This window comes from Hyaena hyaena, unplaced genomic scaffold (genome assembly GCF_003009895.1).
Source record: "Hyaena hyaena isolate Hyena2069 unplaced genomic scaffold, ASM300989v1 scaffold_321, whole genome shotgun sequence".
In the NCBI taxonomy this organism is placed as follows: Eukaryota; Metazoa; Chordata; class Mammalia; order Carnivora; family Hyaenidae; genus Hyaena; species Hyaena hyaena.
This window is the reverse complement of record NW_024080953.1, coordinates 1,946,710-1,964,646: the sequence shown is the minus strand read 5'-3', so window position 1 is coordinate 1,964,646 and position 17,937 is coordinate 1,946,710. Positions and strand designations below refer to the sequence as shown.

At 39.5% G+C, this 17,937-nt stretch overlaps 1 protein-coding gene across 1 annotated transcript; it reads right to left on the bottom strand.

The window, feature by feature from the left end:
* Positions 1–711: 711 nt before the first annotated feature.
* On the bottom strand, positions 712–8,872 carry LOC120242907 (cytochrome c oxidase copper chaperone). Its single transcript, XM_039248888.1, has 3 exons — positions 8,667–8,872; positions 6,618–6,706; positions 712–852 (listed from the first exon to the last, which is right to left on the bottom strand). Exons 1-2 carry the CDS (start codon positions 8,771–8,773, stop codon positions 6,622–6,624), a joined length of 192 nt encoding a protein of 63 aa, XP_039104819.1. The 5' UTR covers positions 8,774–8,872; the 3' UTR covers positions 712–852; positions 6,618–6,621.
* Between the last annotated feature and the right edge of the window lie 9,065 nt (positions 8,873–17,937).

Here is a 17,937-nt window from a genome sequence, read left to right as displayed (position 1 = left end):
GTAGACATTAAACTATGATCCTAGTCTACCTTAAAATGCAACTAGACATCTACAGATGAATTATACCAAACAGCCGAGATCTTTCAAGCCAAGGCACTCTAATGTGGTCCAAAACCTAAGCAAATAACTTTCCCAAAAGAGAAAACTAGTAAAGAATAACAATAATTATCTAAAATACTGATTCAAGGCTTGTCCAGTTCTTGCCTTTAAGTTAAAAATAAAAAACAAAATGTTGAGGGGCACCTAGGTGGCTCAGTTGGTTAAGTGTCTGACTTCAGCTCAGGTCATGGTCTCATGGTTTGTGGGTTTGAGCCTTGCATCGGGCTCTGTGCTGACAGCTCAGAGCCTGGAGCCTGCTTTGAATTCTGTGACTCTCTTTCGCTCTGCCCCTCCCCTGCTCACGTGCTCTGTCTCGCTCTCTCTAAAAAATAAACATTAAACAAACTTTTTTTTAATGTTGAATGAGATGATATGACTACCAGACTCATTCTGAATTGGTAAAGGGTTATTTCCTTACTTCTATGAACTTCATTTTGGAAGTTTCACTGAATGGGATCAGGATTTGCTTTCTTGTTACAAAAAAATCTAGAGTTCCCAGAATGACATAAGAATAGAAGAAATTAATATTAAAGGATTTTTTCCCTACTATATCCTTTAAGAAAAATAAATTCCATGTGAGAATGCGAGGAACACAAAAAGAAACACACTTGATGATTTCTGACCAGAGATATATTCTTTTTTCAAAAATAAATTATAAATACTTTTTCCATTTGTCAAAGTTCCACAAAGAATTCCCAAAATTACTGAGTCTTCTTCATTCTTCAGGAATTATTCATTCACAGAGTAAACCACCTACAAAAAAAAATTATATTAGAAAATTTGATTTTACACATCATGCCAGACCTGTGGAATTAGGGACTTAAGACCATTAGAAATGAATGCCTCAGCCAAGTACTATTGACTAATTGCCACAATAATTTTAAACCAGTCATGAAATAAAAGACCCACAGTTTTAAATTCTAGTTTTGGGGGCGCCTAGGTAGTTCAGTTGGTTAAGCGTCTGACTTCAGCTCAGGTCATGATCTCATGGTTTGTGCGTTCTAGCCCTGCGTTGGGCTCTGTGCTGACAGCTCAGAGCCTGGAGCCTGTTTCAGATTCTGTGTCTCCCCCTCTCTCTGACCCTCCCCTGCTCACGCTCTCTCTCCCTCTCTCTCTCTCTCAGAAATAAACATTAAAAAAATTTTTTTTAAATAAATTCTAGTTTTGTCTAACTAAAAAACCTCACTGAAACTGTTCAACCAGTATATTTTTAATCTTTAGAAGTCTTTGTTAAAATAAAAAGTATATATATTTATTTATTTATTCAAAAATATCTTCCCAAAAATGTCAGGGCAGTTTATTTTTACAGATATTCAAGAGAAGAGGCTTGCAAACCTTTCCTTGCTGATTCAAGTATGTTTGGCACAGATCCACGAAGTGGAAGGCAAAAGGTCAGCTCTGTATACAAGGTGCTTCCTGTGGAAAGTTACTCACTTTATCCCCAGGGCAAAATAAGGGTAATGCTTTTGAATCCATTTAGAAATCAAAAAGAGAGAGTAGGAGAGGATAGGGTTGCTGATCTAAGTCAATCAGTACCAGGCTTCTCTCCAAACAGTTCTCACCCACCCTCACTCCCAGTCCCTATCCCAGAAGGGAGAGAACAATGCTTCAAAAGGTAAGTAAGTGATCTGGGCTAGCCAAATCTTCAAGTCCAATGACCGTGCTTCCTTCATCTAGCTATTAGTCCCTGCATGTGGTTTAGAAAAGATAAGCCTGATCAACAATACAAACATCTAAACTCTGTTTTCTAACAGGCTAAACAGATGAATACACTTAAGGAAAGGTTTGAGAGGAAAGATAACCAAAAATAAAGCCACTCAACATTGTAAAGACAGCAGTCCACAGCACTGTTACCCTTTTTGCCACTAACTATATTCCAGGAGGAGCTACTCCTGAAAGCCTCTGGTTATAAACGTTTGGTTATATATCTGGGTGTAAAGTCCTTGACAGAAGAGACCCGGTCTTTCTTATGCTGGCATCTTCTAGGGTATTAAACAATAAGTAGCTATTGAATAAATGTTTAAATAGCAAGAAAGGATACTTCTGCTGGATTTTCTTGGGATATTTTCATACATAATCATTTGTATGTGTGTATGTGAAATCAGCATATTTTAAGCATACTTTAACCAACTATTAAGTTTTATTAAATAGTAAATACTGAGTATCTTCACTGCCTGGTGCTAGTCCTTTCATTTCTTTCAAGGATTTCAGCCCCAAACTGGGTTCTCAAGGTTCCTTCTGACTCCTAAAGGCAGAAAGACACTAGCTGTTAATGTTCCTCTTTTAACATGTCTTTTTAAAAAAAATTTTTTTAACAGGGGCGCCTGGGTGGCTTAGTCGGTTAAGCATCCGACTTTCGCTTAGGTCATGATCTCGTGTTTCGTGGGTTCGAGCCCCGCGTCGGGCTCTGTGCTGACAGCCAGCTCAGAGCCTGGAGCCTGTTTCAGAGTCTGTATCTCCCTCTCTCTCTGACCCTCCCCTGCTCATGCTCTCTCTTTCTCCTACAAATAAATATATAAAAAAAAAATTAAATTAAAAAAATTTTTTTTAAACATTTATTCATCTTTGAAAGACAGCGAGAGACAGAGCATGAGTGGTGGAGGAGCAGAGAGGGAGGCACAGAACCTGAAGCAGGCTCCAGGCTCTGAGCTGTCAGCACAGAGCCCAATATGGGGCTCGAACTCACTGACCATGAGATCATGACCTGAGCTGAATTTGGATGCTTAATCAACTGAGCCACCCAGGCACCCCCTCTTTCAACATTTCTAAGTAGGTTTTAGGTTCCTTTAGTTTCTCTTTCGGTAAAAGAAATAGTCATAAGATAGAAGAAAGTGTCTAGAATCACCACCATCACACACCTATTTTTCCTTGGACACAGTTTTCAAGTCTCTGCCTCTGCTACTATTAAATCTTTAGTTTATACTTAGCAATATCCCTGCTACTTCTTCAGCTTAAGCCAATGGTTCCTTAAAAAGGGTGCACCTAAAAGTTATCTAGGAGTTTCTGAGTCAACAGGAGCAGATCAGGGCACAGGGCTTGTGAATTTTGGAAAAACAGTTCTCAGGTGATTATAAGGTGCACCTCTGGCTGAATGTAGCCTACATCTATATTAAATCCCAGTCTACTAAATTCAAGGTACAATGAAGACCGGTCTTATTTAGGATATAACATTAAGATCTACAAAGGTTGTTGAAGTAAGGAACGATCATGATCATTACTGGGAAGATCTAGGTTTGCAAAACTATTTTTCCTTTGAAGCTATAAGAAAAATGTGGTCTAATAGTCTAAGAGATACCAATTTAGTTCGGTTTATCTTATAACAATGTAGACAGTAGTGTTGGATTTTACAGCCAATGAACTGATTACTGACTTATATATACCTACACATTTCAGCAATAGGTCTTTCTAATTTGCATTCATAATAAAGTTTTAGGATTGAAAATCAAAACTATGTGCAGTCCTAAAAATGAGTAGGCTGGCAACCCAGATCTCATTAAGTGCAAGGAATGAAGTGTAAAGCGTTCGTGCTTTGGAGAACATAAAAGACCTAGACTCTAGTTTTAATTCTACCAGCTATCTTTTCTTAATTTGGCTACGTCTTTTTTTCACTTCATTGTCTGTCCATTTCCCAGTGGGGGTTGGGGAAATACGATACCTGGGACTAAAGCAGATCCAAACACCTGTTCCTCTTTCAAAAGTAATAGTATGCTGAAAATGAAAACCTCACATCTGAATTCTAAGAAAGACCCCACATGGATTCAGATTGTTCTTGACGTAACTGGGATTCAAAAATACATAATCAGGTCATACATCCAACAGACCTCAATTGGGTATCTGCTATCCACAACTCCCAACATATGGGCTATTCCATTCCGGCTTCCATTTGATAGTTTACAAATTCTATTCGTACACCTGTCATTTAATTATCACAATGACTCTCTGAAGTAAACCAAGGTTCAGAAAATTAAGGACTTGCCCAAGACCACACAATCAGTCAAACACCAGGCTTTCTAATTCCAAAGCTCTTGCATTTTCTTTTACACACAAATGAAGTGCATAGGAATCACTCTCACTTTGTCTCAATAAAAAACAAAAAAAAAAACCCCTATGATATCCTCTAGTCCTGATGAATTTGTGCTAATTATGACAATAGCTGTAGCACCTCTGTGGTCGACATGAAGTCCAAGAGATGCTTCTGATGCTCCTAGAATTAGCATTTTTAAAAAATCACCCTTTTTATTAAGATAGGCTTGGCACTAGCCAACACTTTATACAACTGCCTAGGAAAAGAATAAGAATATGAACAAGGAAACTGTGTACAAATGTTGAGATTCTAGGTCTTTAAAAATAATCAATATGTATAATTATACTTTTAAAGAACACCCCTCACCCCACATACACCTAAACTTACTTATTTCACAAAATGATTCACTATGGGATATCTTTAAATAACCCTGTAATCTAAAAACCACTTAAGTACGTCATGTACACACAGAGTAGATATACCATACTATATATAAAATCACAAAATATGTTATAGATCTTTTTATAAATTAAAAAAGTGAAATCCACAGAGGATTAATGTATTGATGAATGTTAAATGTAGCTGAAGTAAAATACATGCTAAGCAGGCATCAGAAGAATCAAAATTAAGCCTCAGGACTTTCGGCCTAGAGTATTTTCTACTACATAGTGATAGTTCTTATCAGCTTGAAACAGGTTCCTTATCTATCCTTTTTTATAGCTCAATGAGGAAGACTAGCTATGTATGAAATTCTAAAGAGGCAGGAGAGAGGTGAAAGGGACAGAAACCAGGGCCTCTATTACCAGTTATATTGGTACATGACTTTGGCATTATCTCTCAGCTATTATTAAGTTAAAAGTGGCAGTGTGATATAGATGTTGGGCAGTGGGAAGGGTGGGCAAAAGGCAGAAGGAATCTGCATGGAGCCAGAGGTATCCAGATCGGTCCTGCTAACTTACCTTGGAAGTCATTCCGTACCTAGAGGCCTTAGTTCCTCATTTATATATTCATTTAATTAACAGTCCTCTGTTGAGCACCTACTATGTGACAGGCATTCTTATAGGTCCTGGGAATATGACAGTAAGTAAAGCAGAAAATTCTGGTGTTTTTTTTTTCCTATTAGAAAACCAGTATGTTTTCAAAATTTTATCTATTTTTTAATTTAAATTTTAGTTAACATACAGTACAATATTGGTTTCAGGAGCAGAATTCAGTGATTCATTACTTACATACAACACCCAGTGCTCATTACAACAAATGCCCTTCTTAGTACCCATGTTTTAAAAAAAAATGTTTATTTATTTTAAGAGAGAGAAAGAGAGTGAGCAAGCAGGGGAACGGTGAAGAGAGAGGGAGAGAGAGAATCCCAAGTATGCTCTGAGTTGTCCCCCATAGAGCATGATTCAGGGTTCCATCTCACAAACTGGGACATCATGACCTAAGCCAAACTCAAGAGTCAGATGCTCAACTGACTTGAGCCACCCAGGCACCCCAAACAGAAAATTCTTACTTTCTCAGAGCTCACATTGTAGTTGCAGTAAAACAATGGAGAAATAAATACCTAATATGCCAGCAGTGATGTTGAGAGTAGCCACTAGCCCTATGTGACTATTAAAATTAAATAAAACTAAAAATTCAGTTCTTCAGTTTTACTACTACATTTCAAGGGCTCAGTAGCCACATATGGCTAGTGGCTACCACAGTGGAGAGTGAAGGTACAGAATATTTTCATTATCACAGAAAGTTCTACTGGATCGTGCTGGGACAGAGTGATGGGGAAGGGATGCTATCTCAGATGGAATGCTAAGTAAAAGCATCTCTCATGAGGAGACTATGGAACAGAGACCTGAATGAAGTGAAAGAATGGGTTAAGTTGCTATCTGAAGAAAGATTTCCAAACAAAAGATCATTTATTTGTAGTATAATTGTATACACATAACTTAAGGTCTCTTTCAGCATTAAAATTTAGATTTACAGTTCTTTAAAAAAAAAAAAAAGTCTGAGGTTTTAGTAGTATTAGAAGCATGGTAATACAAAAGAAATAGCAATAATTGTATTTTTCTTTTGCAGAAGGCAATGATTCCATGTACTGCCTACTCCCTATTTAAAAGCTCTTACTAAAGACCCACATCAGAAACAAGGAATAAAGAATATTTTCCTTTTAGTTCTTTTAAGTCAGACAACTGAATGTTTTGAACTTCCTAAACCATTATTCCTTCCAACTCTAAAGGCTTTTATCAAGCCCCTTTTTGAAAGATACATTCTCCCCTCCCTAAATCCACTGAATGATTCTGATTCTCAATTTATTAGCAACATTTACTCCCTACATTAGAAACTGAAAATTAATTTTTAAGTGATACTTAAGCATCTTAGATTAACCAGGTGAATTACTTTTTGTATAGAATATTCTCTGGTGACTGCTAAATCTATAAAGCACAAATTTGAAAACATAAGCCTGTGTATTATCTTCCCAATCAGAAAGTATCATGCTCACCATTTCATATCTTAAATCCCAGGGCTCTCATGCATTCTTTGTGGGCCTCAATTAGGTGTCCACAGTGCTCTTCCCCTTTCTCAATGATGCTATAAAACAAAATGTACTTGTTATCTAACAAAGTAGGCATCAGCATATTAATAGTAAGTATGCATGACAGTAGGGGGTGTGTGTGTTGAGGCAGAACCTGGATCCCATGGAATGTGGAATGTAGCTGGAGTTAAATAATTATGTGTATCAAATATTGCGCTAGTTAATATCCAAGGAACAATACAATTCTCTAATGAAATTAATCATCTGAATACAATACTTATGTTAAACATTTTTTTAACATTTATTCTTTTTTGAGAGACAGAGTGTGAGTGGGGGAGGGGCAGAGAGAGGAGAAAGAATCAGCAGGCTCCAGGCTCTGAGTTGTCAGCACAGAGCCGCATCCATGTGATCTGCATCCATGCGATCATGATCAAGGCAAAGCTTAACCGAATGAGGCACTCAGGTGCCCCTGAATACAATACTTATGTTAAATGAAGGACAGAGAGAGGAACTGAATATTTTGCCTATCACAGAGGAATTAAATTTTTCATTCTGCTCTACAAATAGATAAATAAATCTCCTTCTAATCATAATACACCTAACGATATAAACAGCAAGATCTGGCAGTCAACAGCAGCCTGATGAGCCTCCCTCACGATGATCAAAGAACTTTTTACACAAAGTAAAAACTAGGACCACACATCTTTTATTTCTAAGGCCTGAAAATTTACTTTTAGCAAAGATCAAGTTAAGCCAAATTTAATTACAAGGCTAACTCCTGACTATAGATATTTTGGCATAGTAGTCTGAGATAATTAATGTAAAAGCAATTTGAAGGATAGGTTCTCCTTCTTTAAAGATCTAAATAAATCCTACACATCCTTCAATAGCTCAATGAATAGTTCATTCATTGCAAGTGAATGAATGTTTGGTGAAGATAATAGCTAGTATTCCTTGATCATCTTTTGAATACTCTGTTAGGCTTGTATCATTAAACCTTACAGGAATCCTAGAGGTAGACACTTTAATTAGGCCCATTTTACAGACATAGGAGGCAGGTGTGTTAAATAATTTACTCAAGGTCACAAAACTGATGGACCAGATTCAAACCTTGACTCTGGATTCCAGGTTCTTAGTCATGACACCATTACTGTCTTTAGATTCAATAAGCATTTACTGTTAACTACGAAAGCAATTTCAGTATCAGATTGTATTTTTTCAATTCTCCCTTCACAGTATTATTTGCAAAGTACTGACTATTAATAAAAAGCACTGTGTTCCTACAACTCTTGACCCCATTATGCCACTTGTGATTATATTTGAGGACAAAAGGGTTGGAGAGAGAGGTGTACAATTCACATTTTCTGAGCATTTCCCCCAATGAGATTTGTTCCACAACAGTGGCTGTATAGAATGAAAACAAAACCTTTTGCGGGTTGACAGAAATTCAGATGTACTATTCTGAACATGGTCACCTATGTCATAGACCGTCTGATTTTTAATCCACCTCGCGGAAGGGGGGAGGGGCGGGCGGGGGCGAGAAGTAAGGGGAGCTTTTCAGTATTTGAGTAATGTACCGTGTCCTACTATGCCAAAATTTTACCAGAAAACTTTTACATTTTTTTCTTGCCAAATCTTCTACCATAGCCCATACATACCACGTGGTAATAGCAATCATTAGTATCTCCATTAACTTTAAGCTTCTTTAAATCAAGTAGCATCTTTATCTGTCTTTAGTGACCTAAGGCAGTGCTTGACACATAACAGATGCTCAAAAACCCTACGAGTACGTGTACGAAGCGAGCCCGGTTCAATCGGACCTCTATCCTAACCCCTCATCCATCTTTCGGGGCTGGGCTACGGAGTCGGTCAACAGACAGGAGACCCAAAGGGTCCAGGGCCCTCTACCTCTCAAAACGGCAGTACCAATGAACGCCCAAGGCCGGGCAGGGCACGGAGGTACCGGAAGGCAGCACACAGGCCTGCCCGCCGCCCCTTCCCCGCTTGCGCACTGACCAAGCATCGCGCGCCTTCTTGGTCTCCGGACAGGCGCAGCAGGGCTTCAGCGGCTTCTTCTCCTGTGACTCAGACGGGGCAGGGCTTGCAGCCGCCAGACCAGGCATCTTTCAAGCCTAAACCAGCAACTAGCACAGGCACCGTAATCTCTACCGGGTTCGGCGAATGCCGATTTGCCTTCAGCCACTTCCGGCAGTGGCTCGCCAAGGGACAGGAAGTCCTGCCTCTTTCAGACGGAGGAGGAGTCGGGGAGGGGGGAGAGGGAGGAGAAAAAGATTAAAAATGGCGCGTGCGCAGAGGGCCTAAATGAAGGGCGCTTCTTTCGCGCAGGCGCAGGGGCGGGATGAAAGGGCAAACAGAGTTCGTCAATCAACTGGGGGAAGATTGGAAAACGAGGCCAGTAGTGAGATAACTCATATCTTTTAACCTCTCAATGCACCAGTGGGAAACCGAAGCCCAAGAAGGTGAAATGACTTGGCCACCTTAAACAAGAGAAACACTAGTGAAAGCTAGTTACCCTTGAGTAACAGATTAGTTCTGCATATTTCATGCTCGAGTATTATTTGCCTTCCCCTCCCTCCCCGCCCCCACCGCTATCTCTGATTTTTTATTTTTCTGGTTTAGTTAAAAATGATTAGCAGAGAGCTTTGAACAATCCAGTCCACTAGTTTGGGGGGAAAATTCTCATATACCTATCCAATACACTATTTTATAGCTCCCTTTCTGATTTTATTTCAATAGGAATTGTTCAATCATAGGGCAAATATACCAGTTAATAAAATTGAAAAATGGCTTTTCCTTGGCATTTCTTGAATTCAATTAGGTATATGAGTAAACTGGCGCCTACTATTTGCAGTTGTGGGGATTTCTTTCACGCAGAGAATTGTTGGGGAGAAGGAATGAACTTATTTTTTATCTTATTTTTTAAAATTTATTTATTTTGAGAGCACAAGTGGGTGGAGGGGCAGAGAGAGAGGACAGAGAATTCCGAGCAAGCCCTGCGATGTCAGCACAGAGCTGGAGGTGGCCTCTATCACACCAACTGCTGAGATCATGACTTGAGCTGAAATTAAGAGTCAGTTACACAACTGAATGAGCCACCTAGGCACCCCTGAACTTATTTTTTAAAGCAGGAGTTTAGTTCATAGTTAAACTAGTTCAAACAGCTTCCTTGTATATTTTGGGTAATCAAACTTTCAGTGTCACCTAACCAAGGTTTGTTTCTGTATTTCAGAGATTTTGCTCAGGGAATCCATATGTATGTCTATGAACTGGTACTACTATATACTGTTTTGTTTTTGGTGTTTTTTTTTTTTTTTTTGAGAGAGAGAGAGAGAGCGAGCATGCACGTGCGGTAGGAGCAGAGAGAGAAGGAGAGAATCCCAAGCAGACTCTACACTTAGCGCAGAAAACTAAGGCAGGGCTCAAACCAATGAACTGCAAGATCATGACCTGAGCTGTAATCAAGAATTGTATGCTTAACCATGTGAGCCACCTGGGGCGGGGGCTGTGAACTGGTGCTATATAGTAGTAATTTCTCTGTGTGTATTTTCCAAGTTATAAAACATCCCCATTCTGTCATCCAAAAACTTAATAAGCATGATTTTTACTTCATTATGGATTGATATGTTTAATAAATGCAACATGTTGTCCTTATATTCTCCTAAACTACTATTGTCAGTTCTTTAAACTAGATGTTTGCTACTGTTATTTAGTATCTTACTAGTGAAACAGTGCTTCTTGGACTAGCAACATCAACATCCCTTGGGAAGGTAATGTACAATAAACATGGCTGAACGAACTGAAGAAAAAGTGTGGGGCTCTGGATGCCTTAAAGGTCTACATGGGAAAGGTCAAACTAAGGAATCAATGAAAGATAGTGACAGCAGAGGGGCTTATCTCTTTTTATGAAATAATCGTCCCAACTTTAAGGGTGCCTGGCTGACTTAGTTGGTGGAGTGTTTGACTCTTGATCTTGGGATTATGAGTTTGAGCCCCACATTGGATGTAAAGATCACGTAAAAATAAAATCTTTAAAAAAATCATCCCAACCCTAATAGCATGTCTCTGTTACTTAAGACTCCAAAATACATTAATATAAAGTTGGTAGAGGTTATCTTTATACTGAGGGGTGGTATGCATTTGATGACACTTCAAAAGCACAAATTTTGTCAACACAAATTGAACAAACTTTTAGAATCTCTAAAAGTAAAAAGGAGAGTTTTATTTGAGCCCTAGTTAGGATAGCTGCTCAGGAAACACGTTCTTCATAGGAAACAAAGTACTCTGGAGAATGAACAATTTTTACGATGTAAAAATTGATACTTCTTTCAATCCATAACAATGTAAAGGGTAGATACTTCTTTACATCTTGTAAAAGCTCAAAAGGTGATAGATTAGCATATAGGCAGGAATCATGAATTTTATCATAAAGGAATGCAGAAAATAGGAACATTGATATCTCAAGAACAAAGATGGGTTTTCCTTTAGGCTACTCATTCACAAAGCAGATGTACAATGCATGTATGGCAGGCTATATAAATCAGGCTTTTGGTTTGGACAAAGTTTATATACCATCATGCTAACTTAGAAAGAAATCTAAAATGACTTTCCTTGTCTGTCAGTTCTTTAGAGAGTTTTTCTCGCATCATAAGTGAAAATCTTTATCTTTAAAAAAGATTTTTATTTTTTTAAAGTTTATTTATTTATTTTGAGAGACACAGAGACAGTGCAAGTGGGGAGTGGCAGAGAGAGGGGGGAAAGAGAATGCTAAGCAGGATCTGCACTGTCAGCACATAACCCACACAGGACTCAATCTCATGAACCATGAGATCATTATCTGAGCTGAAACCAAAATTTGTATGCTTAACTGACTGAGCCACCCAGCTTCCCCCAACCCAGATTTTTTAAAAAGTGCTCACTTAGAATACATGAGCAGTTAGAATAACAGCATAATCTTCAGCTGCAGTGTCTTCCATATCTGATGAATTTGTGAACCACTGTTTAATGTTCACAGCCGTTGAGCTCATTATTTACATTATAGATGAGAACACTGAGATATGGGAAAGATTTGTTCAAGGTCACCTAACATGTAAGTGGCAGGCCTAAGACTCAGCATCTTCTCCCTCTAAGATCTGTGAGCTTTCTGCTATCCCACTTAATTTGTCAAATGTATGGTGAACATTTTTTTTTAATGTTTATTTTGAGTGAGAGAGAAAATGGGAGAGGGGCAGAGAGAGTGGAAGAGAGAGAATCCTAAGCAGGCTCTATATTGTCAGTACAGATCCCAATGTAGGGCTCGAACTCAAGAACCACGAGATTACGTGAGCTGAAGTCCGATGCTTAACCGATTGAGCCACCCAGATGCCCAATATTTCTTATTTTTAAATCAATCATTGATCTACGTTTAATGTGCTGCTGAACTTTTGTGCCTAGAAAATTAACAAGGAAGAAAAGAGAAGGAAATATCTAAGAGAAGTTAGGGAGTTGAAGAGGATTGAGGTAAAGTGTAGGCAAATTATAGATCAAAATAATGAAAAAGCTTCTGCAATTAAGAAAAGATTTTTCTTGACCACCTTCCTTGCTCGTTTCAGTGAAGAAAGGGTACTGCAGGGACAACACTCTCTCCAGGGTAAGCTAGTATTGGCAGGCCTCAGGCAAAGCCACTGGGTGACAGCCCCTTCTTACCCTGCCCTCACTTTAATGAGCTGTGTTCAAGATATTAACAATCTCTTAGTTTCCTCCATGAGCACTGTGACTCTTAAAACCTTCCAACAACTGCTTCTTCAGGATGGAATATTCTCCTGCCCTTGAAAAAAAGGACCAAAAGGTATTCCTTTCCAAGGTAAAATATTTAGTTGTTTATGTCCGGCTACTTGCCTCTCCTTTCAGAATGGTACAGCTACCCCACACATGTAGGTTACTTTTTCTTCTGCCTTTTAATTTATGAAGAGGTAAGCTTTAAGTTTAATGATTGGTTTTATATTAACATCATTCTTTACTTTTCTTACTCAGTCTAAATGTCTTTAGACTTGTGGGATTGTTAGAATAGGCAATTAGCTAGGTTCTAACAGGGCACCTGGAGGCCAGCACGGAGGAAGTCATGGCCAGCTGTTGGGAAAGTCAGAGGCCTGTCCTGGCAGCACCCCGCAAGAAGCCGGATCTAACAAGACTGGCCCAAGGTGGTGGATGTGTTTCGGGAAACCCCTGACCAAATTAGGAACAAAAACATGAAACACTGTTTCCCATCCCAAGTAATAAATATCTGACTACTAGTTAACAAAGGTTAATAAACAGACACTCAAACCCACAGGGCACTCATCGCTCTCGCTTTCTTTCTTCCTCTCGCATCTCCAAAGTGTACTTTTTGCTTTAATAAACTTTCCTGCTTCTGTTACTCATCCACTATGCTGTGTGCATGTCCTTGAATTCATTCTCATCACAGGACCAAGAAACTTCGGCAACTCCTTCAGGTCTGGCTGGGTCAGACCCAGGGCGCTGGGTCCGGGAGTCTACCCAGCAACAGGATAGATAGCCTTAGTAGTATTAAAGGAAACGTAGGTGTATAAAACAATGACATTTAATGTTTCCCATTCTCCCCCGAGAAAAATCTCAAAAACTCACTTCCTCCAAGAAAAACACAATTTTAGAGAGCTGTAATTAGAGATTAAATTGAGAGTAGGTAGCATGTGGAAACTAAAATAAGATAAAAACAGAGAGGGAGGCAAACCATAAGAGACTTAAATACAGAGAACAAACTGAGGGTTGCTGGAGGGGAGGTGGGTGGAGGGATGGGTTAAATGGGTGAGGGTCACTAAGGAGGGCACTTTTTGGGATGGGCACTGGGTGTCTTATGTGAGAGATGAATCACGGATGAATCTTGAAGCCAAGACTAAAGACTACACTATATGTTAACTAACTTGGATTTAAATTGGAAAAAAAAAAAAGATTAGATTTAACCATCTGTTTTACAGAGGCAACTCAGAGGCTGGTTTGATTAGTACCTTTCATATCACATTCTCGCTTCCCAGTTTTGATTATAATCAGCAATACTTTACTATTTTAAGCCCCTGGGGCTCTTTGCCAGTGCTGTTGTAATTGCTCTATTAGTAGGCAGAAAGAGTTGAAATGGTGACTGTAATGGACTTTTTTATAGTACAGTGAGTATGTTATTGTGAAGTACTGAATGGAAACATCACCTATGAATGGCACCAAGCAGTCATTCCGTGGATGATAGCTCTAGTAATGTAACAAGCAACAACTAAGGAAATACTTTCTAAAATACCTCCATGATGAAAGTACTTTTCACACCTAACTAATTCCAGGTGTGGAGACTTCACCAAGCAAGGGTGGATAGTTGATGTTGGTAGAGGAGTGACACCATATGCCGAGAGAGAAGAATTACAAGGCCTGAGTTCTCACTTCCCTAGTTAATAAGTTCAGAGGTGATTTTGTATAGTATTTACATTTCTTCCTCTGGGAAGCAGGGGGAGGGGAGATTTCCAAATTTCACAGCTAAATATGAGCTTATACATCATGCTCTATAGCTTTTCAAGAACTCTGAAGGGTTTGAAATTTTACCCTATTTTCCTACCACAGTCCCACGAATGCTAATAGAAGCCAGCCAACTGCTAGGTTGGAGATTAAGGATAATTTACTTCTTAACAGCCGTAGCAGCAATGTATCAGCATTTCTGTGCCAGTTCTCTGAGCCCCAGTTGCCACAAAGTGATGTAAATAAGGCCAGATGACATCTGCATACACACTGGGTTGCATTACAGGAAAAAAATAATGAGATTAGGAAACCCCAGTCTTTAATAATGGGCAGTTAGAATGTCTGCCCTTTGCTCAAACGGAGATCATCTGAATTCTAAAGCTGTTAGCAAACCCACCTTTTGCTCCAGAAGTGGACACTATCCCTATTGTCCAAGGTTGTTTCCTACACAAAGGAACAGGGCAGACAGCATCCCCCTTACAAGACAAGCAGAAACACAGCCAACTTTCTCCCAACATGGATTTTTTTTATTAACTTACACTTCTCTGCATTATCAAAGTTACCACGAGATGCAGAATGTAATTTCATAAAGATTCCACATTAGTTAATTCTTGCTGTGTGGCAATATTAGCAAAAATCTAGTGGTAATAAACATTTTATCTCAGGTTTTTATAGTTAGGAATCTAGGCACGGCTTAAGTAGCTCCTCTGATCAGGGTCTCACAAGACTACAGTCAAGACCTTGGATGAAATTGTGGTCTTATCTGAGGTTCTAATGGGGAAGGATTTTTTTAAGTATGTATGTATGTAATTGTTTTTAAATGTATGTATTTAGAGAGTGTGAGCAGAGGAGGGGCAGAGAGAGAGGGGGAGAGAGAGGATCCCAAGCAGGCTTTGCACTGTCAATGCAGAGCCTGATTCTGGGCTTGAACTCATGATCCATGAGATCATGACCTGAGCCGAAATCAAGAGATGGATGTTCAACCAACTGAGCCACCCAGATTCCCTGGGAAAGATATGCTCTTAATTTCACTTAAATTGTTGGCATAATTCTATTTCTTGCAGTTGTAGGATTGAAGGATTTGGTTTCTTGCTGGCTGTGGGTTGGAGGCTGCCCTCAGCTCCAGAAGGCTCAGTTTCTTTCTATATGGAGTCCCCAAATGGCTACTTGCTTCCTCCCAGCAAGGGAGAGAGTGAGCAACTCTTCTAAAATAGCCAGTACAGATTATATAAGATAATCACATAGTCACATAGTCACACATCTCATCACATTTGACATATTTCTTGGTTAATGTCTTCCAATGTATTTATGGAGGGGGCAGGTTGTTGGCTACCTAAGATTAATTTATGTGATTCAGTAAGGAAAGTCTTTCTGAGGGAACATTTTAGCTGAGAACTCAAATGATGAGGAGTCAGCAGGGGGAAGATGGAGGGCCAGGGTTGAGGAGCATTCTGGGAAGAATGGACGGAAAGTAGAAATATAGTAATGACAGAAAAATATTATCATGCCGTTACAACATTGTATTTTATTTGTTTCTGTGTCTGTTTTCTCCATCACCTAATGAGCTGTACAAAGTATCTCAGAATCTTTAATATCTACTTTATAGTAGACAGTAAACTGTGTTTTTTTAAAATTTATTTTATTTTATTTTTTTTGATGTTTTTATTTTTATTTTTAGGGGAGAGAGAGACAGCGTGAGCTGGGGAGGGTCAGAGAGAGAGGGAGTCACAGGCTGAAACAGGCTCCAGGCTCTGAGCTGGCAGTCAGCACAGAGCCCGACGCGGGGCTCGAACCCACGAACTGCAAGATCATGACCCAAGCGAAAGTCGGACGCTTAACCGACTAAGCCACCCAGGCGCCCCTAAAATTTATTTTTGAGAGAGAGACAGAGAGAGAAAGAGAAACCAGCAATAGGGGGGCAGAAAAAGAAGAAGACACAGACTCTGAAGGAGGCTCCAGGCTTTAAGCTGTCAGCACCCAGCCTGATGCCGGGCTCAAATCCAGGAACTATATCATGACCTGAGCTGAAGTCAACTGCTGAGCCACCTAGGTACCCCAACAGTAATTTTGTTTAATAAATGGATGGATTTATTCATTAGGAATCCTTTTATTAAGCTTTTATTTACCAGGTGCTTCAGAGATACAAAATGACCATGTGAAGGCCTGTAGCCACAATGAACTCACAGGTGTGTGCAGGAGACTTGCAAACAATTACTAATGCCATGATACTGGTGTTACTATAGCACTTGAAGAAAGGATGAAGACTCACTCTATTTGGGGGATTTGGGGAAACTACATAAATATAGTAAGGTTAACACTGAGTCTTCACAGAGACCTAAATTAGTTGGAGTGCCTAAATAGGAAAAAGCATTTTAGGCAAAGGAATCAGTTTGAGCAAAGACTTGGGAGTGACAAAGTATATGGCTAGTTGGCAAAAACCCCAAGATGTTTAGGAGTAAACAAAACCAGGAGTATGTGCAGAAAGAGGGATAGCAGGCCAGAAGGTTTATAAGTGTCTATGGATCACATCAAAAGGACAAAGAAGTCAACTCTAAAGTGTGCCACTAGCCTAACAGGATAATTTGAGCATCATAAATAATAATGGATTAAAACACATAAATAAAAATAATGGATGTAAAATGTATGCAATGCTAATGATACTAAACAAAACCTTACTGGTTAACATTGGAGGTTGCTAGGGGACCAACTAATTTCTCTGACATTTTATAATTAAAGTGAAAAACCCCAGCATTTATCAAGCCTTTCTTCTAGGATCCCTGTATTTCATGATAACCAATGAGTGGTGAGAGAAAGTTTATAGAAGAATCCCAGGTAATAAAGAAAATCATTGAAAAGTATAAGAAATCTATTGTTCTAGGATAAGACTTAAGAGACATACCAAAATGCAACGTAAAAACTTAAATAAAAATCTTTTAATCGGATAAAAAACCTAACTATTAAATGACATTTTGGATTCAGCCAGGTTAATTTGAATATGTATCTAGTATTAGATGATACAAAGGAATTACTAATTTTGTTACTGGTGATAATGGTGGTGAAATTAAGAAAATCCATGCCAGTTTGAGATGCAGATTAAGGGTAAAAAGTCTGGGATTTGTTTCAAAATAGTTAAACACAGAGCAGGCAAGGGGATAAAACTAGATGTTGGCAAAATGTTAATTGTTGACTCTTGGCGATGGTGCATGAGGGTTATAAAAGTGGATTTACTTTTGCCTATTTAAAATTTTTCCTTAATAGTTTCAAAAGCAGAACAAGCGCCGCGGGAAGGGGATGTCCGAAATGAAAAACCCTAACTATTCTAGAAGGTTGAGATTTCCCAGGGATTTCCGAAAGAGTTAAGAATTGTAATTGTCAGATCGCTGCTGGATTTGAAGAGCAGCCTCCGGCCGGCCTCCGGGTGAGGACACAAGGCTGGCGGATAAGGGCTCACGGTAGTCTTGGGAGTGCAGTGGGAAGTGAGGACGCTCTTCCCCAGCCGCCGCCCTTCCTCCTCAAGACAGCCCTTTCTTTTCCATCTTCCTTTTCTCTCCGCCTCACACAACCTCAAGCTCCTCCGCCCTCCCCTCCCATTTGCCCCCTTGTTCCCTTCCGGCGCCTCGCCCCACCCCTCCCTTTCCTTCACCTTACTGGTTCTTTCCCACACAAACCCCGCCCCTTCCGTTTGAAGCCCCGCCCCATGCATTCTCACGGACCTTCCTGTCCTGCTCCTCGCACCGCCCCTTCTCTCAGAGCTCTGGCTGAGGTTTCCATAGTTACC

Excerpts from the sequence above, each read along its gene's own strand:
- LOC120242907 (XM_039248888.1), bottom strand. The coding sequence starts at position 8,773 with ATGCCTGGTCTGGCGGCTGCAAGCCCTGCCCCGTCTGAGTCACAGGAG. Across the intron at positions 6,707-8,666 it reads AAGAAGGCGCGCGATGCTTG|CATCATTGAGAAAGGGGAAG; the intron begins GTCAGTGCGCAA and ends TTTGTTTTATAG.